At 61.2% G+C, this 25,016-nt stretch overlaps 3 protein-coding genes across 4 annotated transcripts; 2 read left to right on the top strand and 1 right to left on the bottom strand.

The window, feature by feature from the left end:
• The first annotated feature begins 104 nt into the window (after positions 1–104).
• On the top strand, positions 105–17,534 carry LOC115504796 (polyamine-modulated factor 1). Its single transcript, XM_030301988.1, has 5 exons — positions 105–289; positions 14,048–14,153; positions 14,776–14,876; positions 15,758–15,953; positions 17,078–17,534. Exons 1-5 carry the CDS (start codon positions 129–131, stop codon positions 17,129–17,131), a joined length of 618 nt encoding a protein of 205 aa, XP_030157848.1. The 5' UTR covers positions 105–128; the 3' UTR covers positions 17,132–17,534.
• Positions 17,535–18,944: 1,410 nt separating this feature from the next.
• Positions 18,945–19,805, top strand: LOC115504798 (bone gamma-carboxyglutamate protein). The gene is made up of 4 exons (XM_030301990.2): positions 18,945–19,036; positions 19,185–19,223; positions 19,320–19,389; positions 19,529–19,805. The coding sequence occupies exons 1-4, from the start codon at positions 18,967–18,969 to the stop codon at positions 19,656–19,658; spliced, it is 309 nt and encodes a 102-aa protein (XP_030157850.1). The 5' UTR covers positions 18,945–18,966; the 3' UTR covers positions 19,659–19,805.
• Positions 19,806–19,955: 150 nt separating this feature from the next.
• Positions 19,956–24,334, bottom strand: PAQR6 (progestin and adipoQ receptor family member 6). 2 transcript variants are annotated; one of them, XM_030301983.1, is made up of 7 exons: positions 24,278–24,334; positions 22,419–22,546; positions 22,138–22,343; positions 21,887–22,013; positions 21,396–21,492; positions 21,166–21,316; positions 19,956–20,862 (listed from the first exon to the last, which is right to left on the bottom strand). In XM_030301983.1, the coding sequence occupies exons 2-7, from the start codon at positions 22,523–22,525 to the stop codon at positions 20,588–20,590; spliced, it is 963 nt and encodes a 320-aa protein (XP_030157843.1). In that variant the 5' UTR covers positions 22,526–22,546; positions 24,278–24,334; the 3' UTR covers positions 19,956–20,587. The 2 variants fall into 2 exon arrangements, with proteins under 2 accessions (XP_030157843.1, XP_030157842.1); XM_030301982.1 differs by lacking the exon at positions 24,278–24,334 and adding an exon at positions 22,972–23,038.
• Between the last annotated feature and the right edge of the window lie 682 nt (positions 24,335–25,016).

Raw genomic sequence — 25,016 nt, 5'->3', positions numbered from 1 at the left:
CCCCAGCGCGGCTCGGTGACGGACGCCCGCCGCTTCCAATCGGGAGCGCCCGGGGCCGGGGCCGGCCAATAGCCGGCCCCGGGGGGCGGGCCGGCCGAGCCAGTTTGATTTCGCGCGGCGACTTCAACATGGCCGAAGCGCGCAGCAGCTACGCAGGCGGCGGCAGTGAGGGAAAGGGGCTTGAGGGGCCGTCCCGGGAATCCGTGCCCCCCGGCACCACCGTGCCCAGGGTGAAGCTCCTCGACACTCTGGTGGATACCTTCCTCCAGAAGCTGGTCGCCGCCGGGAGGTAAGGCGGAGGGAGCCAGACGGACGACAGGCCGACCGGGGAGGGCTCGTGCGGGCCGGCCGCGTCTCGACCCCGCGAGACCCCGAGGGCGCGGCGGCGGCCTGTTCACGTGGCCTGGCGTCCCCTGTTGGCAGTCGCGTGATCGCGCAGCCGCCTTGGGGCGGGACCGCGCGGTGGTCCGGGCCGGAGGTGCCGGTGGCGGGGGGCGGCCGGATGCAGAAATAAGGGGGGCGCGGGAGTGCGGAGCTGTCACTGCGGGAGGGGCGCTGCCTTCCTCCCCGGGTGGTGCCCCCCCGCCCACCTCGCTCGGTGTCCCGGGCGGACAGGGCTGAGGCTGGCGGGCCTCCTGGCGGGTGTTCGGGGGGTTGCCCGCGCTCGGATCCCTGCAAGACCCCCGTCCTCGCCTCGTCCCCTGGCGCCCCGCCTTGGCCCTGCCCTTGAGATCGCCCCTCCGCTCACCGGTTCACTCAGCGAACGCTCGGGCGCCCGCCGTGTGCCGGGCACGGTGGCAGGAGGTGGGGAGGCGGCAGAGCAGACGAGGGCCTGGCTCGGGGCCTGCACCCCTTGCGGGAAACAAAATAATCACTGGGCTTCAGGAGGTGCTGAACAGGTGATGTGACAGAGGGCGGCGTGGGGAAAGGGAGCCCGCTCTGACCAGGTGACGCTGAGCAGAAACTGGAAGAATGAGAAGGAACCAGCTCTTGAAGAGCTAGGGGGAAAGCTCCTTGGCAAAGGAGACAGCTTGTGCAAACGCCCTGAGGTGGCCAGGGCCTTCTAGGAGCTGGCAGAGGGCTTCTAGGAGGGCAAGTGAGGGCCTGTTCATGCCAGATGTAGTTTATGGAGTAATGAATTTGATAAAGTGATTTGTCATTCAAAAAAATTTTAATGTTTATTCTTGAGAGAGAGAGCATGAGTGGGGGAGGGGCAGAGAGAGAGGGAGACACAATCCGAGGCAGAGGCTCCAGGCTCTGCGCTGTCAGCACAGAGCCGGTCACGGGGCTTGAAGCCACCAGCAGCAAGATCATGACCTGAGTCAAAGTCAGATGTTTAACCGACTGAGCCACCCAGGCGCCCCTAATTTGTAATTATTTTTATGGGCCCGTCATGGCACGCCACCACGAAATGTCCAGGCAGGGTTCCTCCCTTGTTTGTTTGCTTAGATACCCTGTAACCCCCCAGCTCATTCTTGTCTTCCCCTCCCCTCTCCATAGGCCCCGCTTCCTCCATTTATTCGTGTACAAATGCATACTGACCATCGACAGTGTCCCAGGCTCTGTTCTAGGAGCTGGAGATAGGCGGTCGAGACAGAAAGGTCCCTGCTCTCATGGGGTAGGCAGGCATTCTGGTGCCAGAAAGAAAAATACATCAGGCTAAAGGAAGAGAGCAGTGGGATGGGGGTGGGGGGCCTGGGTTCGCGTGAGTGCACGGAAGCGACTTTTGAGTCTGTTTGTATCCTTGTAAAGTACGTTGTTTTGTCCGTGCACGTTCGAAGTTCCCGTGCGTGGTGTTGAGCTACATCTGTCTTTTTTCACCCAACATCTTTCTTTCTTTCTTTCTTTTTTTAAGACCTAGCCCTGTTCTGGGAGGGCGTATGGTTCGGGGCTTCTCTTGCCGCCTTTCGTTCCGCGATGTGCATCACGCACTTACCCAGGCCCGTCGCAGACACCCGCTTGCCTCCAGGTCCCTCCTCCACGGGTCACGCCACGGCCAATGCCCTTGTGCTGGCGCTAGCTAGCAGCTCTGGCGGGCAGGTAACGGAGAGGGGTCCCTGGATTCCGGGGTTCACACCTGCCCGTGTTCGGTCAGGCTGCCTTCCAGAAAAGCTGTCCCGTTGCCTGCGTCCTCACCGGCACCGAGCGTCCGCCATTCGGAAGGTGTCAAAGGGGCATCTCGCTGTCGTGGTTTGCACACCCCTGCTCCCTCACAGCTGCGGACGTCTCCTCGTACCCTCGTCAGGCCTTTGGCTTCTCTTGTGAACAGCCTGCTCACTTCCTCCAGCTTTTTTTTTTTTATTTTTCTCAGACTCGTTTTCCTTATTTATGCATTTGTTTACTTTTTTTTAAGTTAATTTATTTTGAGAGAGAGGTCACGGGAAGGGCGGAGAGAGAGAGGGACAGAGAATCTCAAGCAGGCTCCACACACCAGCAGAGCCTGACGCGGGGCTCGAACTCACAAACCATGAGATCCCGACCCGAGCCAGAATCAAGAGCCGGACGCTTAAGTGACACCCAGGCGCCCCTCGAGGGTGATTTTTTTGAGACTCCAACTCACATCAAGTCTTTAAGAAGCGTCCGGTATCTTGACTGAGGTAGTAAGTAGGTCTACACGGTTACACGTGTGATAAAGTTACAAAGATGTCCACACAAACAAAGGTACCCTAACTGTTGAGGTCTGAATGAGCCAGCGTGGGGTTGTGGTTTGATATTGTGCTATAGTTGTGCAAGATGTCACATCGTGGAAGGTCCATTTCTTTGCAACTTCTTACAAATCTCTATTTCAAAATAATGAGTTCAAAAAAAGCTTATCTGCAAAGGATAGGACAGTGTTCAGTGGAAAATGATTGAAAACCACCTAAAACATCCAACATTTGAAGAATGGTGGTCGCTCAAGTGTAATAACTAATAAAGTACTCTGCTGCTTTAAAATTCCATTTTGAATAATACTGAATCATGGGAAAATTATCACATTATAATGGTAAATTTTAAAATCAGGTTATGGAGGGCGCCTGGGTGGCTCAGTGGGTTGAGCGTCCGACTTCGGCTCAGGTCATGATCTCGCGGTCTGAGTTCGAGCCCCGCGTCAGGCTCTGTGCTGACAGCTCAGAGCCTGAAGCCTGCTTCCGATTCTGTGTCTCCCTCTCTCTGCCCCTCCCCCGTTCATGCTCTGTCTCTCTCTGTCCCAAAAATAAAAATAAACATTAAAAAAAAAAAGAAAATTTAAATAAATAAATAAATAAAATCAGGTTATGGGAGGAAGCATCCATATCCCACATTGAATATACTTTTTATCTAATTGTATTAAAATTGCAGTTGACTAGGGGCACCTGGCTGGCTCAGTCAGTAGAGTGTGTGACTCTTGATCTCGGGGTTGTAGGTTCAAGCCCAATGTTAGGTTTAGAACTTGCTTAAAAGAATAAGATCTTAAAACAAATAAATAGGGGCACCTGGGCGGCTCAGTCGGTTGAGTGTTCAACTCTTGATCTCAGCTCAGGTCATGATCTCCTGGTTTTTGGGAGCAAGCCCCGCATCAGGCTCTGCACTGACAGTGTGGAGCCTGCTTGGGATTCTCTCTCCTCTCTCTCTCCCCCTTCCCCACTCTCTCTCAGAATAAATAAATAAACATTTAGGGGCACCTGGGTGGTTGAGTTGGTTAAGAGGCCAACTTTGGCTCAGGTCATGATCTGGCGGTTCAGGAGGTGAAGCAACCAGGGGGCCTCTGGGCTGACAGCTCGGAGCCTGGAGCCTGCTTGGGATTCTGTGTCTCCCTCTCTCTCTGCACCTGCCCCACTCACGCTCTGTCTCTCTTTCTGTCTCTCTCTCTCTCTCAAAAATAAAAATAAACATTAAAAAATTTTTTTAAAATAAGCATTAAAAAAATTGCAGTTGAGTAGTTGACATGTTACATTTTATAGTCATTTAAAAATAACAATTACAGGGGCGCCTGGGTGGCGCAGTCGGTTAAGCGTCCGACTTCAGCCAGGTCACGATCTCACGGTCCGTGAGTTCGAGCCCCGCGTCGGGCTCTGGGCTGATGGCTCGGAGCCTGGAGCCTGTTTCCGATTCTGTGTCTCCCTCTCTCTCTGCCCCTCCCCCGTTCATGCTCTGTCTCTCTCTGTCCCAAAAATAAATAAACGTGGAAAAAAAAATTAAAAAAAAAATAACAATTACAATATTAGCTAATCTGAACGTTTTGTTTTGAAGCCACTCCATTTTTTTTTAATTAAAAAATTTTTTCTTAAGTTTTTCTTTATTTTGATCGAGAGGGCGTGAGAGGTTGGGGAGGGGCAGACAGAGAGAGAGAGAATCCCAAACAAGCTCTCCACTGCCAGCCTCCAAGGAGCCCAGGCTGGGCCCCGGCCAGTTCTGGTGCCTTCTCAGGGCAGCTGTTGTAAATCTCCGTGACGTCCCTCAGGCCCTTCCCCTGCGCCCCCCGCCCCAGCCCCTCGCAGTGAGAATGACCCCTGGCACCCGGTTTGTAGAGACAGTTGAGGTCAGCGGAAGGAGTTGCTCTGACTGTGGATCTGGCTGAGAGAGACCTGGTCGCGCGTCCCCCCGCCCCCCACCAGCAGCGTCCCTCCCTTCACACCCAAGGCTGCAGCTGCAGATCCCCCTTCCAGGCTCTAGTCCCACCTCCAGGTTTGTCTCCCTGGAAGCCGTTCCTTTCAAGGTCATGTGTAGTTCTTCGTCGATCAGTCCTGTGGCTATTTTCTCATCCTGATCCTCCTTGCTCTCCTTGTAGTAGTTGACCCCGTTAACCACTCCCCTGTCCTTGACATTTGTCCCTTGGTTTCCACACCAGGCTCTGCCCCTCTGCCTTCCCGGGCTCCTCTTCTTCTCCTTGACCTTAGATGTGAGCATTGGACTCTCCTCCTGTCACCTCTGCGTCCCGTCTGATGTCCAGATGCTTCAGTGTCCGCTGCTCCTTACGTTCGCTCCCAAGACCCCGCACGCTCTGGTCCTTGCCTGCCTCTTGTCACCCCCTCACCCATAATCAGACCTCCTCCTTTCCTGTGAGGTCAGGGCATTTGCATTTGACGTAGGCTCCCCGGGGATGGTTTCCTCCATTTCTTCCCAGGCCTTCTCTAAAGCCTCCTTTCTCCCCGGTTATTCTTGGTCACAACACCTGATGTTATTCCTTCGCAGCACTTACCCCAGGACACAGCTCCGGGGTCTGTCTTCCCCACATTAAGTGTAAGGTCCTGAGCACAGGTTCTGGTCTATTGCACTGGCCACTCTCCACTCATTGCTTATCACGGTGCCTGGCCCATAGGAGACGCTCAGGAGGTGCTTTTGGAATGCACGAGGATTCCCAAGCTGCGTCTCTCTGCCAAGCTCCAGACCTCTGTCTCCGCAGTCTACACTGGAGATGGCCCCTTGGTGTCCACACAGCCATCAAGCTCAGCATGGTGGAGACAGGATGGCTGCTCCCTAACTGGGTCGAAGATACTACCGTGTGCCCATTGTCTGGGCCAGAGGTTTGAGGGTCCTCACCCGTCCCTTGTCCCCGTCAGCCACAGCCCCATGGGCTCGCGCCGCCCTCCCCAGTCTCCTCCTTTCCACCTGTGTACCAGTGCTTAGGTTCAGGGCCACCTGCCTAGACTGCTGTGGCAGCCTCCACCCTGGCCCCCCAGCCTCAGTCCTGTCCCTCCCTTACCGCTCAGACTGGAGGTCCTTCTGCTTCAAAGGGTTAATTGGTGGGGCGCCTGAGTGGACTTAAGTGTAGGACTTCGGCTCAGGTCATGATCTCGCAGCCAGTGAGTTCAAGTCCCGCATCGGGCTCTGTGCTGACAGCTCAGAGCCTGGAGCCTGCTTCGGATTCGGTGTCTCCCTCTTTCTTTTTCCTCCCCTCCCCAGCTCACGCTCTCTCTGAAAAAAAATAAACAAACATTAAACAAACCAAAAAAAAGGTTATTTGGCTCAGGGCTGCTTCCAGAATCAAACACAAGCTCCTTAGCTCAGCACACAAGGCCGTGCACCCCTCGGCCCCTCCCTGTGTCTCCAGCACAGTCAGGGCAGCAGGTGCACTCTTGCGGGCACACGTGCACAGGAGCTCCTCTGCCTCGACCTGCTCTCCCCCGCCGCCTCTCCTAGCCAGGACCCCCGTCCCTCTGTGTGCTTAAATAGAAACTTGCAGCTGCTTTCCACACAGAAAGGGCTAGACAAAGGTCACGTATGCAAATACTTGACCCTCTCCCAAGCCGTTAAGTTAAAAGTCCTCGTTCTCAAAGACCAAGTACTTCTCCCGGGGCAGGAGTCTCTACACAGTGCAAGCTAGTTTATTCACATGTCGGGTATCCAAAAGGATATTTTAAACCCTAGATTGATTTTCCCTACAACTCAGCGTATTTTTCGTGTACGTATTAGCTTGACAAAGAGGCAAGTTACATGATGCACCCCAGAATGCCTGGAAGGTTATGGGCCTCGCTGGGCCATCGGATCAGACGGACCCCCTGCCACTGTCTTCCTTTCCTTGGGTCGGCCATGGCAAAGACCCCACCTGTCCTGTCTTGGGCATCAGAACACAGAAACACGGCTCTATTGGAGCTTACCATTTGTGACCTGTGCCTTGTTGTCAAAAAGGAAGGGTTCTCTTCTGTCCTCACAGGTTCCTGGACCTGCTGAGAAACCACCCTTCTCCTGTTTAGCTAAAGCAGGCAGAGGAGGCCATTCCCCCTCCGTGCACTGAGAGGGGCCACTGGCTAGAGGCAGTGGGGGGCCCGGGCGAAGACCGGTTGGCCCCATTTGGCAGAAAGCGGGGTCTGCTGCAGGTGCCATGCCACGGGCGGGGGCCCAAAGTGGGGGCCCAAAGTGGTTGAGTGCTGGCTGTCCCCGGGCTGGCCCAGTGGTGTGCTATGCCTGTCGGGTCTGTGGAACCTGACTTCTGCAGAGCTGACCGCCTGCCCCTGGGCGGGAGCCGGCCCCAGTGTTGTTCTTAGGAACCGACTCCTGGAGGGAAAGAGTGTGATTTAACAGATCAAGCGTTCCCACAAAATAAACGCCTCCCGACTATCTCCCCCTCTTTGTGCACGTGCCGTGCTGCTGGCAGTGACTTGTCCCTGAAGCACGTGTGACTCCCGACTGCGGCTTCAGCCCATGCTCTTCCCACAGCCCTCTGTCCCCCCTGTGTCTTGTCAGAGCTGCCTACAGCGCAGACTGCATCCCGCTTAAACCCTTTTCTGGCTCCTGTGTCTGCCCTTCCCTGCCTTCCCCACCGGCCGTGGGCCCGAGGCACCTGATCCCGAGCCGGGTGGCCCCAGCAGGTCCCAGCCGTGCAAGCTTGGGCCAGCTCCCTCATCTGAAAACTGGGGATGGTGAGAGCAGAACCTGCCCCAGAGCGTTATCGAGGCGGTTAGAGAGGCTGCGTGTGAGTGCTCGGCCCACGCCCAGCAAATGTCGCCCGGTGCTACTTAGTCGCACATCCTCTTCAGCTGTGCTGCCTGGGTCTTCGACTCCTGCCTCCCTCTTAGGCTTCAAATGCTGCTTCCTCCAGGGAATCTTCCCTGAGCTCCCTGCAAGCCACCCCTTCCCCCCACCCGCTGGCTACCCCAGCCTCATTTTCTTGGGATTGATCTGTCTTTTAAACAGTGTCCCCTCTGAGGGCGGGGACCACGCTGGGGCACGTTTGGGTCTGTACCATGGCTGGGCCTGGCACGTGCTCAGTGCTTGGTGTTTGTCGAATGAATGAACGAATACAGTAGTCCCCTTATCCAGAGTTGCGTTCCGCAGTGTCAGTTACTCACTGTCAGCCACGGTCCCGAAGCAGAGGCTCCTCCCTCTGACATCTGCTCACTGTCAGGAGTAGAGAGCAGCTTGTCACATGCCTCCATCCTTCACCTCCTTCACCTGTCACGTGGGCATTTCATCACTGGACCTCATCAACAGGAGGAAAGTGAATGTAGTACAGTCATGTATTGAGAGAGAGACCTCCTAGTGACCCCGACACCACCATTGACAGCGTCCTCTCTCCTCAGGGAGGCGTGCACCTGCTCCCTGAGGCTCTGGGTGGCTGAGGTCCTTGACAAGTGATGTGTGAGCCTGGTGTGTCATAGGACTCCCCCCACCTCCATCTGGTGACCAAAGTCCTGGCCACAGTAGTAGGTCATAATCTCTCCACCCACGCCTTACCGCTCAGGTCGCCCTCACCAATGGGAACACCCTCCCCCATGCCCCAGATGCTGTTCCTGGCTTTATCACGGTCCATGCAGTCCTTGGGTGGCGTCCGATGAGTAGTTCCAGACCCTAGCCATCCCAGCTCCATCCAGGAGACCCCAATAAATCCCTCTCTGCCCCACCAAAATAAGAATAATAATAATAATAAGGTATTCAGAGGGACAGAAAGACTACATTAATGTAACTTTTATTACAGTATGCTGTTATAGGGATGTTATATAGAACAATTATTTTTGTGCTGGTGTTCATCTCTTATGGTGCCTAATTTATAAGTTAAACTTTATCCCAGGTATGTATGTATGCATAGGAGGAGAACATAGTGTATGTAGGGTTCAGTACCCTCTGCAGCCTCAGGAATCCACTGGGGGCCTTGGAACATGTACCCCTGTGGATAAGGGGGACTACTGTAGAGTTACCTTGATGGACATTTTTATCTGCATGCAAATATTTATCAAATCAGAAGTCTTTTTCAGGGACACCTGGGTGACTTAGTGGGTTGAGCATCTGGCTCTTGATTTCAGCTCAGGTCATGATCTCAGGGTCATGGGATGGAACCAGGTTGGGCTCCCCACTGAGTGTGGATTCTGCTTAAGATTCATGCGCTCGCTCTCTCTCTCTCTCTCTCTCTCTCTCTCTCTCTCTCTGTCTCGCCCCCCCTTCCCACCCCTCTCCCCCTGTGCATGCTCTGTCTAAAATAAACAAGTAAAAATCATATTGGAAAAAAAAGTCTTTTTCAGAAAAAGTATCCCAATTTCAGATTCTCACTATTAAGCTTCTAGCAGTTGCCAAAGAATCCAAGTAATAAAAAGTTAGGTTAGCCCAAGGGGCCTAAAAACCTAAAGACCTAATTAAAATTAGGATTTTTTTTTTTAAGATTTTTTTACAGTCAGCTTTACACCCAAGGTGGGCCTCGAACTCACCCGGAGATGAAGGGTCGAGATGAAGCATGCCCCCCCCCCCCCCCGACTGAGCCAGCGGCAGCCTTAAGATTAATTTTTACAGGATAACTTTCTGCCGCAGTTATCACCAATCATGGACCGGTGCTGTCACCAGGAAGCTTTTCTCGGGTGGCAGCCCCAGCCCGGGGACCAAGGACAGGGCGGTGCAGAAGCACGCAGAGAAGCACCTGGGCGAGGGGGCGGCGCTCCGCCGGCCCGGCGGCGGCTCCGGAGGGGGGGCGGGGGGGGGGCGGGGGGGGGGGCTGGGACCGGGCGCCCTCTGCTGGCCACTCGGCGAACAGGCGCTGGCGGGCAGGTTAACACACCACGGAGGGCTGGACGCTGGGCTTAAATATTTTGCAGTCAATTGTTTTTAAAAGTTAAACTTATGTGATAACTCAATTTGCAGTGAGTTTTTAGTGCAGTAAGTGCAATGCTTTTTCCGTGAAGCATTTCAAAACCAGTGAAGGTGCCTCAGATGTTGCAGAGTAAGAATTTAAGAGAGAGGGGTGCCCAGCCGGCTCAGTCCGTGGAACGAGCAACTGTTGGTCTCGGGTTGTAAGGTCAAGACCCACGTTGGGCATAGAGATTACTTAAAAATTAACTTAGGGGCACCTGGGCGGCTCAGTCGGCTAAGTGTCCGACTTCAGCTCAGGTCATGATCTCACGGTTTGTGGGTTTGAGCCCCGCGTTGGGCTCTGTGCCGACAGCTCAGAGCCTGGATCCTGCTTCGGATTCTGCGTCTCCTTCTCTCTCTGCCCCTCCCCCACTTGTGCTCTGTCTCTCTCTATCAAAAATAAATAAATGGTTGGGGCGCCTGGGTGGCACAGTCGGTTAAGCGTCCGACTTCAGCCAGGTCACGATCTCGCGGTCCGTGAGTTCGAGCCCCGCGTCAGGCTCTGGGCTGATGGCTTGGAGCCTGGAGCCTGTTTCAGATTCTGTGTCTTCCTCTCTCTCTGCCCCTCCCCTGTTCATGCTCTGTCTCTCTCTGTCCCAAAAATAAATAAACGTTGAAAAAAAAATAAATAAATGGAAAAAAAAAGCTTAAAAAAAAATTTTTTTTTAATTTTTTTTTTCAACGTTTATTCATTTTTGGGACAGAGAGAGACAGAGCACGAACGGGGGAGGGGCAGAGAGAGAAGGAGACACAGAATCGGAAACAGGCTCCAGGCTCCGAGCCATCAGCCCAGAGCCTGACGCGGGGCTCGAACTCACAGACCGCGAGATCGTGACCTGGCTGAAGTCGGACGCTTAACCGACTGCGCCACCCAGGCGCCCCTTAAAAAAATTTTTTTAAGTATAAGAGAAAAAATAGATTAAAACCAGTTAATATAGTCATCTTTGTTTTGAAGAAGAAACTTCCATTGATAACAAGAGTAACCCTTTGGGAGGGCACAGTTTAGCCTTTTCTCTGTAGTGGGGCCAGTGTGTTGTTCTGCCACAGGGTTGCCACCAGGATGCATTTGCCAAGCGCCTGCCTTCTGTAGGGGAGGAGACGTCTTGACTCGGGAAGACAACTTACTGCTGGACACTTCTGAGGGGGAAGTGGGGGCCGTTCTTTTGAAATTAATAGTAACAACTGTGGCTAGAGGTGCCTGGGTGGCTCAGTCGATTGAGCATCCGACTTCGGCTCAGGTCATGATCTCGCAGTCTGTGAGTTCGAGCCCCGTGTCGGGCTCTGTGCTGACAGCTCAGAACCTGGAGCCTGTTTTGGATTCTGTGTCTCCCTCTCTCTCTGCCCCTCCCCTGCTTGTGCGCACGCTCTCTCTTTCTCTCAAAAATAAACATTTTTAAAAATTAAAAAAATAATAACCGTGGCTAACATGGAGCTTTTCAATGTGCTAGGCGCGGTACATATAGTTATTATTCCCATTTGAGAGAGGCAGAAACTGAGGCTTATAAAGGTGAAGAACTTGTCAGAGATCACTCATCAGATGAGTGGTAGAGGTAAGATTTGGACCCAGACAAAAGGACAGGCCGGGAGTCCTCAGAACCAGTGTGCAGTGCCCAGCCCATAGCTGGGTGGCCCCTTGTGTCCCCTTGGAAGGCCAAGGCCAGGAGACCACTCCAGCAGAGGGCAAAGGGGGGCTTGGCAGAGAGGCCACCGGGGAAGCTCACGAGGGAGTACTCCTCCGCCCAAGTAGCCCGGGCCCAGTAGCCTGGGGTCCAGGGTGGAGAGATGGCTGGGAGTGGTGGGGCAGGCCTCCCCTCAGCCCCAGCCCCTGGTCTGCAGGGTGGTCACAGCTCTGGACAGCCTGGAGATCCCAGTGATGTTGCAGATGGCGTCCCCGCCCACAGGGATATTAGTTTACCTGACAAGACAAAATTTGACTTTGCGGTAGGGGGCCGCTTGGAAATGCATCACTTTTCCTGCTTCTCCCTGAGAGTATTTTTCCCAGAAATTCACAAGGGCGTTCACACCATTCCCAGGCCCGCACCTGCTCTCAAGAAAAGAACTCCTGGCGGTGGGGAGGGGTTGGATGAAGGGGGACACAGGCCCAAGGGTCCGGCCGGAGGACGAGGGAGTACCCCGAGGTGTACCACGTGGTGCCCACGGTTCACGCTGCTCTGTGGGGAGGGGGTCGGAGCGTCCTCAGCACGAGGGGAAAACTGTGTCTCTACCAGGCGATGATGGATGTTAACTGCACTTCCGGCGGCCATCGTTTCACTGCACACGTGAGCCAGGCCCCGTCGTGCCGCAGCCTTCAACTTCTACAGTCAAGCTGGAAAAATACAAAGCAAGGATCCCTGTCCTCCTGTGCCCTGACACTGGCCTCCGGTGTGGCCGCCTGCGCTCCGTGTCCAGGGATGTGTGCGAACGTGCTTTGCTCTCACTGAGCTCTGAGCCCAGCGGGGCCTCGGGAAAGCCTCCCCGGCGGCACTGGAGGCTCCCCCAGGAGAGGGGGTCTGGCTCAGCTCAGACCCTCTGCCGTCCAGCGGGCTGCTGGCAGGAGGAGCAGGATCTCCGGTGTCCAGGCCGCGCCCGTTTCAAGCCACAATTACCCGGTTCAGTTCCAGCCCGGCTTGGCCAGGCGTCCTGCGTCCCTCCACATCCCTCGTGAGCCACAGACTGCGTGGCGAGGGGGGCCGGCAGCACCACAGGATGCCCAGGGCTCCGCCGAGGGCGAAGGGTGCCGGTCGTCCGTTCCTTGCCCCCAGGTGCACCAGTGTCCGGTGTGTACCCTCCAGCAGGGAGAGACTGTCCCTCCTGCAGAGGGGCCGGGCGGCAGAGGCTTGCAGCCGGCCCTCCAAAAACAAAGCCCCGGCTGACTGTGTTTGCCAGCTTCCGAGGTGTAAATACTCACTAGAGCTGCGGAAAGATGGGTGGTTGGGCACCGTCACAGAGTGCTTCCACGGGGACGCCGCCAACGGCCTCGCGCAAGGAAAATGTGCTGGAAGGATTAGGAAGCCGTGTGTTTTGAATAGTTAGTACCTTGTTTTTAACGTAACTTACTGCCAGATTATATAATTTAGTGTTCCGTGCTGGCTGTGTCTCCTGAAGATGTAACGGCTGTCCCTCGCAAGCCTCTGTGTGCTCTCCCTTGTCACCTGTTTCACAGCCCCTGTTCAGGGGCAGGAACGGGGGGGTGGGGCGGCCGAGGGCCAGCAGTGAGTCCCGGTGGCAGGGGGGGTGGCGGGGGCGGGCTGCGCACGGGCTTCCAGGGACCCGATCCCAGCCTGGCCACACAGCTGAGGAACATCCGGACCCACAGCCGAGCACAGACGTGGGCTTTTGTGTGGTTGAGCGCTCACTGGCTTGGACGCTTCCAGCAGGTCATTTGAACACTGCTTCGTCAGACAGGCTGTCGCTGAACCCCCACCCCCACCCGCCCCAGCTTAATGGCAATCCCCGTGACACTCGGAAGCCCGTGGCCCTTTTCCTTCTAAGTGCCCTCCACGGTGGTCATGAGCACGTTCTCATGAGTGTCTGCGATTGCTGCCATCTCTGTCAGAAGCCCCGGGAGGGCCGCGTGGCCGCCCTCCCGCGCAGGGCCCAGTGGCCCGCGGGTGGCCAGCACGGACACAGGCAGAAGGGGAAGGGCCTGGGGGGAAGGTAGAGAGAGACAAGCAAGCAAGGAGTGGGGAGACAAAAGGCAAGAGGCTTCTTTAACTTACTGGCATGTCTTTGCGCAAGACGGCCAGCCATCAGAAGTGTCCCGGGTACCCCGATCTCTCCAGCTCTAAGGGCTGTAGCAGCGAGATGCTCTCGGCCGCCGCTGCCGGAGACCTGATTAGAAATGGCTTGAACGACAAGAGGCATCCATCACTTCACTAGCGAGCAGCCCCGAGAGGCGCGGACTCTAGCTTGGCGTCTTCGGCAGCTTGACGATGTCCCCAACTGGGGACCCCAGTTCTTTCCCTCCTTCCGTTCTGCCTCCTTAGGGTATAAACTGTGCCCTCAGGCCAGAGACCCCTGCGGTGGCCGGGAGCCGGACGCATCACCTGGATACGGTCACGTCCTCCAGAAAGGGCATCAGTTCCTTCCTCTGTGGCTCCTTTGAGGAGGCAGGAAAACTCTCCCAGAGGCCACATGTCCTGTCCTAATCCAGCCCAGCAAGGGGCCTGGAGCGACCAGGGTTTCTCCGGGACCCCTACCCACACCGGCAGCAGTGTCACCCGTGAGCTGGTTGGAAACCGGGGAGGCGGCTGGCGCTGAGGCTTAGCAAGCCCTCCACCCCGGTGGTTTGAGTGGCTGGACCATCGTGACCCACCCTTGAGGGTAACCCCTGGGCGCCCCTGCGGCTCTGCGGAGAGGCGGTGAGTGGTCAGGTGGGGCTGAGCCGTCTGCAGTGACCGGAGGTGCAGGCGAGACGCTTTGCACCCACCGCCTTTAACCAGCGCCGTGAGGCTGACCCGGCCCGGAGCCCTGCCGTGAGAGGCGGGGCGGGGCGCCCCGGCGGCTGCTGAGGGCTGGCTCTCCTTCCCACCAGCTACCAGAGATTCACCGACTGTTACAAGCGCCTCTACCAGCTGCAGCCTGAGATGACGCAACGAATCTACGACAAGTTTATCACCCAGTTGCAGACGTCTGTCCGGGTGAGTGGCAGGGAGCCCGACAGGCAGTGCTGGTTCGGGTCCTGCAGGCAGGGGCCGTACGCTCAGCCCCTGCCGGTCCCCAGTGGTCAGGCCACGGTGGCCGCCGTCCCTTCCTTCCCAAGGACGGGCACCTCGACACCCCTGCTCTTGTCCTCCTGCATCATGACTGTCTGCTGGGTCGTCTCGTCTTCGTACCTCCAGCACCTGGTGCAGGGCCTGGCACGGACAGGGCACTTAAACCGTTGAATTCAACGGAACTGCATACGACAGGGAGCCCAAGAGAGGCCGCTGCATTCAGGTCTTTCAGTGACCGGGATCCCTCTTGAGGGCTCTGTCTCCCTGCCGGCACGCGCCAGGGGGTCCCGGAAGCACCCAGACGCATCTGTGCCACCGGCACGGGGTGCGCTGGGCCTGGGGCTGCGGCACCCGGGGTGATGGGAGGCTCTTTTCAGATGTTTTCCATCTTACACTTTCTGTTCTTCGTTACTAAAGTCCCCTGGAGAGAAGAGGGCGTGTGGGTACAAAGGCACAGAACAGGAATTCGCCGGAATGTTACTGAGTCCTGCACTTTCACTGTGGGCTTGTGTGGTGTCCTTACAGCCCTTTGCTGCTCTCTCTTCAGGAGGAGATCTCCGAAATCAAAGCAGAGGGGAACCTGGAAGCCGTCTTGAATGCCTTGGACAAGATCGTGGAAGACCGCAAGGACCAGGAGGAGCCGGCCTGGTGAGAAGGTGGTCCGCGAGGCTCACGTGGGAAGAGGCCGCCCCCCAGCATCCCGACGGGGCTTCCGCCAAGAGCTCACACGCCTGAGACTCGGGGCGCAGCCACCCGTGTGGTGCCCTCCGGGAAGGGGAGCCCCAATGCAGGCGCGGGCGGGCTGACGAAAGCCTTCCTGGGGGGACTCGTTTCAGGACCCCTCTGGCCCGCGGGGCACGTAGCCGGCGGGAGGCGGAAGGGCAGATTGGCGATCTTCGGGCCGGCTGGCCCCGGGCATCCGGGTTTTATTCGCTCGTCCACTTAAGTGTTTAGGGAGCACCCACCACACGCCCCGAGATCAGCAGCGAACTGGACCCAAGAGACCTGCCCCCTGGGGCCGCACTCCCGGGGTGTCCCGCGCAAGGTGGAGGCGCCCTTAGCTCCTGCCTCCCCCCAACCCTCCCCACCCGAACAGCACGTTAGGCCAGAGCGACGAAACACCTTTCTTGCGCTTTCCAATTTTTGTATGCTTTGTGACCGGAATACTTAAGAGAATGACGTTATAGAACTGAAAAAGACATTTTTGAGGAACTTGCAGTGTCTTTCACCCGGCTGCTCATCAGACCCGCCCCCCCCTCACTTGGGGTCTTCAGAGGCCCCGCCCCCCACTCTTGCCTCCAGGCCTGTCTTCCTCAACTTCCTCTGTTACCCAACCCTTGCTGGGGCCTTTCCTGTCATCCTGCCCCAGCCCACGCCACCCTCCAGCCCCGTGTCTGAGGGGTGGGCGCACGTGGTTCTGGGGACGGAGGCGGCCGTGGGGCCGGGTGTCGGGGGGGGGGGGGGGGGCGTGGCGTGCCGGGGAAAGGGTCACCACTCGCCCCATCCCCGTGCCCCCTGTGGCCTCGCAGGCGCCCGAGCGGGAACCCGGAGGCGGACCTGCGCAGCGCCCTGGTGCCCTACTTCCGGCAGCAGCGGGACGCCTTGCAGCGGCACGTGCGCAAACAGGAGGCGGAGAACAGGCGGCTGGCGGAGGCCGTGGTGGCCGGGCGCCAGCAGGTGCAGGAGCTCCAGCGGCGGGGCCAGGCCCGGCAGCAGGCCTGGCAGGTGAGTGCCCGGCCCTACCCTCGGGCACAGACTCCCGGCCCAGGGGGCCACGACCTCGTGTTAGTCGGGGTGACATGGGGTTCCCCACACAACTGCTCCCCAGTAGCTTTAAAACGTGTCCATCAGGATGATGTCTAGAGCCTTCGGCACACGTAATACATGTGCTCTGTGCAACAACTGTGTCCTCCGAGGGTGAAGGGAATCTTTGGGAGTGGCCCACGTCCCCTGGGGCTGAGCGGGTGAGCGGGTGACCGGGCTGAGGACCCAGGGAGCGGGCACGGCCATAGAGACAACATGGGTTTTCTTACCGGCTCGAGAGGTGGCTCCGGTCAAGGGTTGCCAGCAGGGCTTGAGCGGTGGCCACACTGTTGGGCTCCTTCCGCTGTCCGGGTGTCCAGCTTGTGTCCTCTCTCCCACCCGATGGCTCCCCTCCTGGGGCGGGCCTTCCTGCGGCGGAGGGCAGCGGGTCCCCAGATCCCTGGCTGCCGGGACCCTGAGCCCTGGAGGGCCCGCAGCAGGACGAGGGCCAGAAGCTGGCCTTTTCCCTCCTGTCATCACCCCCTCCCTGGCTCGGGGCCCCCGGGGAAGCAGGCCCCAGCGTGCTCGTGACCAGGGCCCACAGCCTGGCGCCGTGTAGGGGCACTTTGGGGCCACCCTGCTGAGTCCTCAGGCAAGGTGCTGCCCCACCATCCCCCTCTGTCACCACGAGGCCCCCAGTCACTCTTCTCTCTGGGCCCTGCTCATAACCCACCTCACCCGGTGCCACTGCGGGCCCGAGGTGTGTGTGAAGCTGGTCCCTGCCCGAGCTCAGCCTGGGCCCAGCCACTAGCACAGTCAGGTCAAGAAAGTTCCTCCACTAGAAATCGCTGATGGGGGTCAAAGGATCACAGGGACACTTTGGGGACCCTTATTCAAGATGGGCGCTGCTCTGGGGAGGCCCAGCGTCGGTGGCCATGGCGCCCAGCCTGCCGTGAACACCTGCTGAATAGGGGGGCCCCTGCTGGGTCTGTGACATGAGCCAAGACCCCCTGTGTTGTCCTGGGGGACATAGGCCCGGAGTCCAGCACAGCGGAGGCAGAGGGTTTGGATTTTCTCATCCGTCTGTTCCCTCCTACTGCTGCCAGGCCCTGCACAGAGAACAGAAGGAGCTGGTGGCTGTGCTGGGGGAGCCGGAGTGAGGAGGCGACGGCCGGACCAGGAGCAGAGGGCCGTCGAGGTCAAGGGCCTGGCCTCCGAGAAGCACTGGCATGGTGCCCAGTCCCTGAGTGGGGATGGAATTAGCTGGAGGATGAGGCCTGTCTATCCTGCTTTGGGGGCTCCCCTGGGGTCCCCCCCAACACACACACACACACACACACACTTCAGATTCTTCCCTGTTCTCTTGTAACTAGGACTGTTGGGCAGCTCCGATCCCAGGAGTCGGGTCCTCTCCTGCTCCTGAGCCCCTCCCCTCCCCCCCCCCCCCACTCGGGGAGTCTGTGTTCGTTCTCCACTGATTGCCCCCTTGCTGGCCAGCCTGAGGACCCGTGCCATGTTCTCCCCACATCCGTAAATAAACTTCCTGCACTTCCTACACTGTAATCTGTGAGGATGCTTCCTCCGCGGGGCCTCTCCCAGGCCAAGACCCCTCTTGGCTCTCAGAGCCCTGGCTGGGGTGGGGGTGGGGGGGAGGCCGTACCCGACCATCAGGTGCAGGAGGGCAGCGAAGGCCTTGTCACAGAAGGCTGGACCCCTGGGTTCCACCCCTCTTTGCTGTCTGGGTCCATCGTGAGAAAGGCTCTGTGCCTCCCCCACCTCCCCTGGGGTGTGCACACGGTGAGCATGCACGCCAGCGGGTGGGCCCTCCGAGTAGCTGGTGCTCTGCCCCCTTCCCCGGCCAGGGCTCAGCCAGGCATCAGGAGGGGCTCGGCCACGGGCAGGATGGGTGCTTCCTCTGGCCAGCGGTGAGGGGACGGGTACAGGCAGGGCCCCGGAGAGGGCCTCACCCCGGAGAGGCCAGGTGCGGTCTATCTGGGAGCACTGGGAACACTCGGACATCAGGGTGGCCCTTGCTGGCCACCTGCTGCCCCGAATTAAGCTCAGTGGAGCCGCGGCATCCAAACACGGGGCGGTGGGGCGGGCGGGGAGCGCCTGGTCAGGTCCCCACCTGCGGTGGGCCGGGCGTGAGAACACCCTCCCTCCTCTCCAGGCTGGGCCGAGCGGGACTTGGCTCCCAGGTGTGCTGGGACGGGCCTTTTCAGGCTGGATGTCTGCCTCTTGGGAGACAGGTCCCCACAGTTGCTAACACGGGGGAGGCCGTACGGCCAGGCAGAGGGGCCCTCTCCCTGCTCCTCACTGGCTCTGCCTCCCCACGTGCCAGAGGCGCAGGGGAGAGGGTCCCCACCGCCCCAGACAGGAGAGCTGTCCTGCTCTCACTCCCGGCCCACCTCTCTCGGCTTTGGGTTCCGGTCCCGACACACGAGGCCTGAGCAGAGCCGAGCGGCTCCCACACCAGGCCTCCCCCTGGTGTCTGGCCGGGGCAGGGTGCCTCCGGGTGAACGAGGGCATCGCTGCCTTGGGCCCCTCCCTCCGTGGGGTTTGGCTCCTGCCCACAGGCCGTCAGTGGAAATCACAGTCTTAGAGCAACAGTCCAGCTCCACTTGAGTCTATTTTAGACCTCGAGCCCCCCTTTCTCCCCTCCTGCCCCTCCTACTCCACCCAGCTGGTGCTCAAACTGAGGCTGGGGGACTTGAGGTGACCCCCGTGGGGAGGGGCCGGGCCTGTCCAGAGGCTGGCGGTCCACACCCTCCTCCATCACTTCCAGGGGCCTGGCCAGGCAGCTCAGCTCCAACCACAACATCCTTTGGGGTTTGGCCTACAGAGCCGGGGCGGATGACCCCCAAATAGCCCTGGCAGATTCCCCCTGACCCACCCTCGCCTCCGGGGCGCAGCCCAGGGTATAAAATGGTGCTGGCGGGAGAGGCAGACCAGCCGAAGTCCAGCAGCAGCCCGGGCGGCCACTGACAGCCACGCCATGAGGCCCCTGACGATCCTCGCCCTGTTGGCCCTGGCCGTGCTCTGCCTCTGCCCAGCTGGCCCGGCAGGTGAGTGCCCCCACCTCTGCCCCCGCCTCCCCTCCCACCGCCCTCCCGGTCTAACCACCTCCTGCAGGCTCAGTCCCAGTGCAGGGAGAGGAGGGGAGGCCCGGGGGGGGGGGGTGAGCAGGGGTGAACCGGGCCCTCTCCTTTGCAGATGCAAAGCCCAGCCGTGCAGAGTCAGGCCGAGGCGCAGGTATGCGGCAGGGCCTGGTGGGGGGCCGTGCCTGCGGGGCTGCCCGCCGTGCCCCCAGACCCAGAGCCATCTGACCTCTGCCTTTCTGTTCCACAGCCTTCGTGTCCAAGCAGGAGGGCAGTGAGGTGGTGAGGAGGCTCCGGCGCTACCTGGCCCCTGGGCTGGGGTGAGTGCTGGGCCGTGGCCGTGGCCGTGGATCCGGGCTGGGGTGGGGGGCGAAGGCCAGGACCCGGGTCTGCCAGGGCCGTGGGCGGAGGGGGTGGGCATGTTTCTTGGAGGCTGATGCCACTCTCTTGGGCCGTCAGCGCCCCAGCCCCCTACCCGGACCCCCTGGAGCCCAAGAGGGAAATATGTGAGCTCAACCCCGACTGTGACGAGCTGGCTGACCACATCGGCTTCCAGGACGCTTACAGGCGCTTCTACGGCACGGTCTAGAGCAGGCGCCCTCCCCCCCCCCCCCCCCCCCGCCGTCTGCCGCTCCCCACCCAGGACCCCTCCCCTCCCGGCACCCTGACCTCCCTGCCCGGCACGTGTGGGGCCCCCGGCATCCCCGCTGCTCCGAAATAAACTCCAGAAGAGGAATTGGTGGGGCTGTGAGTCTCTGTCCACCCGTGGACGTCCGTGGCTTCCGTGGCGTGGGAGGGGAGGGAGGGGCGGGATGGGAAGGTGCGGGCGGGGACGGGAGTGGAGGGGCGGTGTGAGCTCTTTGGTCCCAGAAAGTGCTTCCCAAAGTCCGCTGTTGACTTATTTATTTGTACTGTACTCGCCTCATCTGGAAGCGTCGAAAGCAGCTTTCTAAAAGTCTTATTAGGATTCCCCCTCGAGCCCAGCACCCCTCCCCCCACAAGCCCCCGCACCAGCCACGACGCCCAAATTTAGACCCAAGGTCCTGGACACCTTGAGCACACGGCTGTGACCAGGACCGACAGACCACATCCCTGTGGGCAAACAGCCCGTTTGGGGGGCGAGGGCGCCAGCGGGCCTCCGGCGCAACAAGCACGCGAGGCAGGCCTAGGTTAGTCGTGTTAGTGACCCCCCCTGGGCTCAGCAGAGACTCGTAGGCAGGAAGGGACCAGGTGTCGGGGCCCAGCGCCTCCCCCTCCCAGCCTCCAGCCGGGGCGCTCCAGCCCCGGACGCTTGCACTGCCCCTCTCGGACCCTCAGCACTTGCCCCAGCCCCCTGAGAGCACCGTCACTGACCCCTCCTGCTCATGGCCAGCACCCCCTGCCCCCTGCCCTCCTCTCCTGTGCCCCCTCCCCTCAGTCACTCTCGGCCCCAGGCTCCGATGTGCCCCTTCCGGGCTCCTCCCCGGCACGGCACGGGGGGGCAGGGGGGCCTGGCCTCTGCCTTTCCCCAGGGCAGGCTCACTGCTGTTTGGCCTTCATTCCCCCCTCCGGCGGGCCACCGTGCAGCAGGGGGCACGTGCTGGGGGCCCGAAATAGGGAGGTCGTGAAGGCGGCAATGATGAGCAGGTTCCCGGCCACCGCCAGGCCCAGCGTGGCCAGCGTGCCCACCAGGCCCAAGGGGGGCTCCTGCGCGGCCAGCCAGGCGCGGCGAGACCCCATGTCGGCCAGCACCGCCTCCAGCTGGAAGTGGGTGCCCAGCACCGCGCAGATGTGGAACAGCTGGTGGCTGTGGCCTGCGGGGAGGGTGGGGCAGGTCAGGGCACGCGGCCCATTCCCAGGGCGGCCCGGACTCACCCTGGGACCCGTCACCTCGTCCTCCGGGCCTGCTGCTCCCCCAAAGTGGGAATACGAAAACCTTCACGAAGCAGTGAACGAGCTGGTCTGCACGAGGCCCCTCGTGTCCTTGCTACCGGGGTCACCTGAGGGGGAGGGGAGCGCCGGGGCCAGGGCCCCTTCCAGGAGCACCCCTCCGCCCCTCGCCCCTCGGTTCGCTCCCTCGGTCCCCGCGCCCCTCCCGGGGCGGCTGCCCCTCTCACCGAAGTAGTCGAAGCGCCCGGGGGCCAGCCGCTCGGGCAGGTGCGAGGCGAAAAGGAAGCCGGTGAGCAGCGCGCAGAGCAGGTGGTAGGTGTGGCTGGAGCTCAGCGCCTCCCGCCCGCAGCTGTGGCCCGGGTCCCAGCACAGGCCAAGCTGGCGAAGGGAGAGAGGAGCTGGTGGGGACGGCCTTGGGGCGGGGCTCCGGGGAGGTCCGAGCCCCAGGCCCCCTTACCCGGTAGAACAGAGGCAGGTTGTCGAACAGGAAGGGGTAGGCGAAGGCGGCCGTGCGGAGGATCTTACTGAGCCGCGGGCTTTCCAGCTCCGGGAACCTGGGGGGCGGGACGGAGAGGCGGTCGCCATCCTTTCTCCGGGCGGGGACGGGGGTGGCGGTCACAGAGGGACAGGGGGCCTTTGGCCAGGATGGAATGTCGGTGCTGTTAGGGCACGTGACCCCTCTGGAAGCGGCCACACCTGTGAGGGGGGGACGGACGCCTGCCTCCTCTGGCGGGGTAGCGAGAATTCGAGGGGGCGGCGCAGGCGCGGCGCTGGCGAGGGGTGCGCCCCGCCCCCCCCCCCCCCCCCGTGGCATCCTCAGCAAGCACAGGCCCTGTTACTCATGTCGGCCACCCCGAGGCGCGGGTACCCCGTCGCTCGCCCCCGGTGTGTTCGGGGTGCCCCGTCCCGTCCCTCCGCCTTCCCCTTCCGCACCGGCCGGGAACCCACCGGGAGTAGCAGGAGAGGCCGGTGCACAGGAAGGAATTGAGCGCGGCGGCGGGCACAAAGAGCTGGTGCAGGCGGCCGTGCAGCCAGGAGGCCGGCATGGAGTAGGCGGCGTAGGGGAAGGCGCAGCCTGGGGGGGGGAGGGCGAGGGGGAGGGGCGGCAGCTGAGGCCCGAAGGGGGGGGCCCCCGCCGCGCCCCGGGAGCGCCGCCGCCGCCCCCGCCCCCGGAGCGACCCCGGCCCCGCGGGGCTCACCCAGGCTGTAGAGGCTGAGCGCGCCGTAGTCCAGGAAGTAGCAGATGTGGCGCGCGCGCGGCGACATGGAGCTGAAGGTGTGCGCGCAGCACGACGCGAAGGGGTAGAGGCAGGCGGGCAGCAGGAAGACGAGCAGCGGCCGGTGGTAGGGCTCCGCGCGGAAGCCCGGGCCCCCCGCCAGCGCCAGCAGGCGCCACAGGAAGTACCTGCGGGGCAGGTGCTCAGGCCGCCGCCCGGCCCGCCGGCCCGCCCGCCCCGCACCCCCTCGGGCCACCCCTCACCAGGTGGGCAGGAAATGAGTCCAGATGTTGACCGTCTCGTTGGTCATCTGGAAGGAGCTGAGGACACAGTCCCGGGCGGAGCTGCTGGGGCGGCGGTACCCTGACATGATGCCGTCTTCCCAGAACACCTGTGCGGTGGCGGGTGGGACAGAGGGGCGTCATTGTGTCCGACCCTTTCTCTCGCCGAGAGCTCTCGGAAGCAGCGTTCAAGAGAGTGGGCTGGAGGTCGCAAGGGCCTCAAAGCCAAACCGACCGTCCCCCATCTTACCACGGGCAGATACCCAGAAAGCAGATGAGAAACAGTAGAGCCGGTGGAGGGGACCAGATAGGAGGGGGCGGGAGGGGGGCGGCACAGACTGGGCGCCCTGAGGAAGGAGGGGATTCTGGAGGGAGGAGCGTCCTGGGCTCCGGGAGGGGTTGCCAGCCAGGTCCTCAGCAGGGGGACGGCAGGGACGAGCCGGCCGGCAGGAAGGACTTCCCCAGCGACTCAAAGAGAAGAGCCTCTGCCCCAGTCGGCACTGGGGAGGGGGAGTCGATGGGTCAAGCCCCTCACCCGAGGGACCTGGTGGATGCGAAGGAGTTGGGGCAGCTTGAGACTGAGCATGGTGACCCGGCGCCTCCACGCTGACCTGGAGACAAAGTGCGGGGTGAGGGGGGATCAGGTCTCCGCATCCGCAGGCCCCTCTCACCCAGATCCAGGCCGGGCCTGGTCACCGGGCCCCGGGGTGGGCTGTGGGCACCTACGTGCGTGCGGGTGGGAGCTGGCCACTGAGCTGCTTCCCGCAGGCCGGGGAGGGGGGGGCGGCCCCACTTCCCCGACTCTCCATCCCAGCCGGGGGCACTCGGTTCCCCAGAGGGGCTGCTCAGCCTCAGCCCAGGACAGAGCGAGCGCAGGATCCTCCCCCATTTGGAAGGCTGCCTCGGTGAGTGGCCCGAGACCCTGGATCTAGGCCCCCAGCCCCCAGTTTTTTTGTCCCCGGAGAACCCTGACTCGTGGAGGTCAGCGCAGGGAGGGCCCCGGCACCCCCGTGCCACCATCAGAAAGCCCCTCGGCCCGCAGAGCCTGGCCGAACAGAGGAAACTTATGACGCTGGCGGAGAATTCCTGGAGAGGCCAGATGGCCGCGGGAGGGGCGAGGAACCGGGATGCCTGGCTCTCCTCTAAACACTACGCTCGTACCCCGGGGTCCCCGACCCTCCTGAGCCCCGTACCCCTCGGCTCCAGACCTGCGCGCCGCCTCCGGGTGGCCGCGGCTCTGCCGCCCCGCCGGCCTCTCCCAGGCACATTCCTTGGCACCGGTGGAGGGGCTGGGCCAGCCGGGCGGGTGGAGCCGCCCCGGGGGAGAGAGAGTAAGACCCTCCCTCCCCAGGCCCCGACTTCCCTGCAACAATACGGCCCAGCCCCGCCCGTCTTCCTGCCGCCGGCCGGGCCAGGCTGTGTCTGCGCCGCGCGCGCACGCCGGACCCCGGCGCTGCTGGGTCCCCGCCCCCCCAGCCTCCACTGCTGCCAGGCCCTCTGCCCCCGAGCCGGGTGCCTGGTCTCCGATCCCCGTGCCCTGGCCGAGCTTTTAGGTGAGGCCCCCGAGGGCACCCCCGCGCCCCCAGGAGTGGTTTGGGGGTGGTGTGGCCTATCCTGCACGCCGCCCACCTCCCCACCTCCCCCGGGGGGACGGGTGGCAGCGAACACGGAACACGCCGGGGCCTAGGTCCCCTCAGAGTCCCTTTCCCCCTTTGCGGGAGGGCCTAGGGTCTCTGGAGTAGTTTGTGTGCCGGAGGCGTGGAGACAGAGGAGGGGCGGGAGCAGTCGCCTTAGCTCCGGTCCCCAGAACGGGTGTCACAGCCTCAGGGGAGCGTCCTTACCCAGAGCTCGGGGGGAGGGGGCGCTCCCAAGCCTGTGGGTCCGCGGGCCCAGGGCCGCTCCGGCAGAGTCCCAGGCTCCGCCAGCCAGGCTGCCGCGAGGGAGAGTGGCAGGCGGGCCAGGCCTGGGCGGCGAGTGAAACAAAAGGGAGCCAGGGAACAATCCCAGCCTTGTCCAGCCCCCAGGGAGCAGCTCGGGGAGGGGGGGGGGGGTGGCGCCCCATTAGCAGGCAGCTCACTCGGCCTCCTGCACACAGCCAGCCCCTCCAGCTCGACCCAAGCCCACTGAGACCAGAGCGGCCACAACCGGCTGGAGCCCCAGCCGGGACCCCACCAGGGCGACGCGATCTTCTCAGACCAGGCTGCACCGGGTGCCAAGTCCTCCCAGGAGCGGGTGGCTCTGCCTGAGGCCAGGCACCGGAACCCCACTCCTGACTTGTGACTTCAGAGAGCACCTCTCAGCGGCCAGGGCCGGAAGGAGACCAGAGCAAAGGCCTTTACCGAACGCTGGTTCAAGCACAAGGGAACCGCCCAGCGTGTTCACTCCCCGGACACACGTCGAGGTGCCTGTCCCTGCAGAGGGTCGGGGACTGAGGGCCCGGAGGCTGCTCTCCAGGCTCACCGCCACGTCCCCCTTGAGGAAGAGCATGTGTCTGACTTAGAAGGGCCAGCAGGAGCAGCGAAGTGCCCCGGGGTGGGGGTGGGGGGCTCACTGGTTTTCACGCAGCCAGCACCCCAGCAA

This window comes from Lynx canadensis, chromosome F1, assembly GCF_007474595.2.
Source record: "Lynx canadensis isolate LIC74 chromosome F1, mLynCan4.pri.v2, whole genome shotgun sequence".
NCBI classification, from domain to species: domain Eukaryota; kingdom Metazoa; phylum Chordata; class Mammalia; order Carnivora; family Felidae; genus Lynx; species Lynx canadensis.
The sequence above is the reverse complement of the archived record's forward strand: the minus strand, read 5'-3'. Positions and strand labels throughout refer to the sequence as shown.

Excerpts from the sequence above, each read along its gene's own strand:
- LOC115504796 (XM_030301988.1), top strand. The coding sequence starts at position 129 with ATGGCCGAAGCGCGCAGCAGCTACGCAGGCGGCGGCAGTGAGGGAAAG. Across the intron at positions 290-14,047 it reads AAGCTGGTCGCCGCCGGGAG|CTACCAGAGATTCACCGACT; the intron begins GTAAGGCGGAGG and ends CCTTCCCACCAG. Across the intron at positions 14,154-14,775 it reads AGTTGCAGACGTCTGTCCGG|GAGGAGATCTCCGAAATCAA; the intron begins GTGAGTGGCAGG and ends CTCTCTCTTCAG.
- LOC115504798 (XM_030301990.2), top strand. The coding sequence starts at position 18,967 with ATGAGGCCCCTGACGATCCTCGCCCTGTTGGCCCTGGCCGTGCTCTGC. Across the intron at positions 19,037-19,184 it reads CTGCCCAGCTGGCCCGGCAG|ATGCAAAGCCCAGCCGTGCA; the intron begins GTGAGTGCCCCC and ends TCTCCTTTGCAG. Across the intron at positions 19,390-19,528 it reads TACCTGGCCCCTGGGCTGGG|CGCCCCAGCCCCCTACCCGG; the intron begins GTGAGTGCTGGG and ends TTGGGCCGTCAG.
- PAQR6 (XM_030301982.1), bottom strand. The coding sequence starts at position 23,022 with ATGCTCAGTCTCAAGCTGCCCCAACTCCTTCGCATCCACCAGGTCCCT. Across the intron at positions 22,014-22,137 it reads GCTCAGCCTCTACAGCCTGG|GCTGCGCCTTCCCCTACGCC; the intron begins GTGAGCCCCGCG and ends TCCCCCCCCCAG. Across the intron at positions 21,493-21,886 it reads GGCCTCTCCTGCTACTCCCG|GTTCCCGGAGCTGGAAAGCC; the intron begins GTGGGTTCCCGG and ends CCCGCCCCCCAG.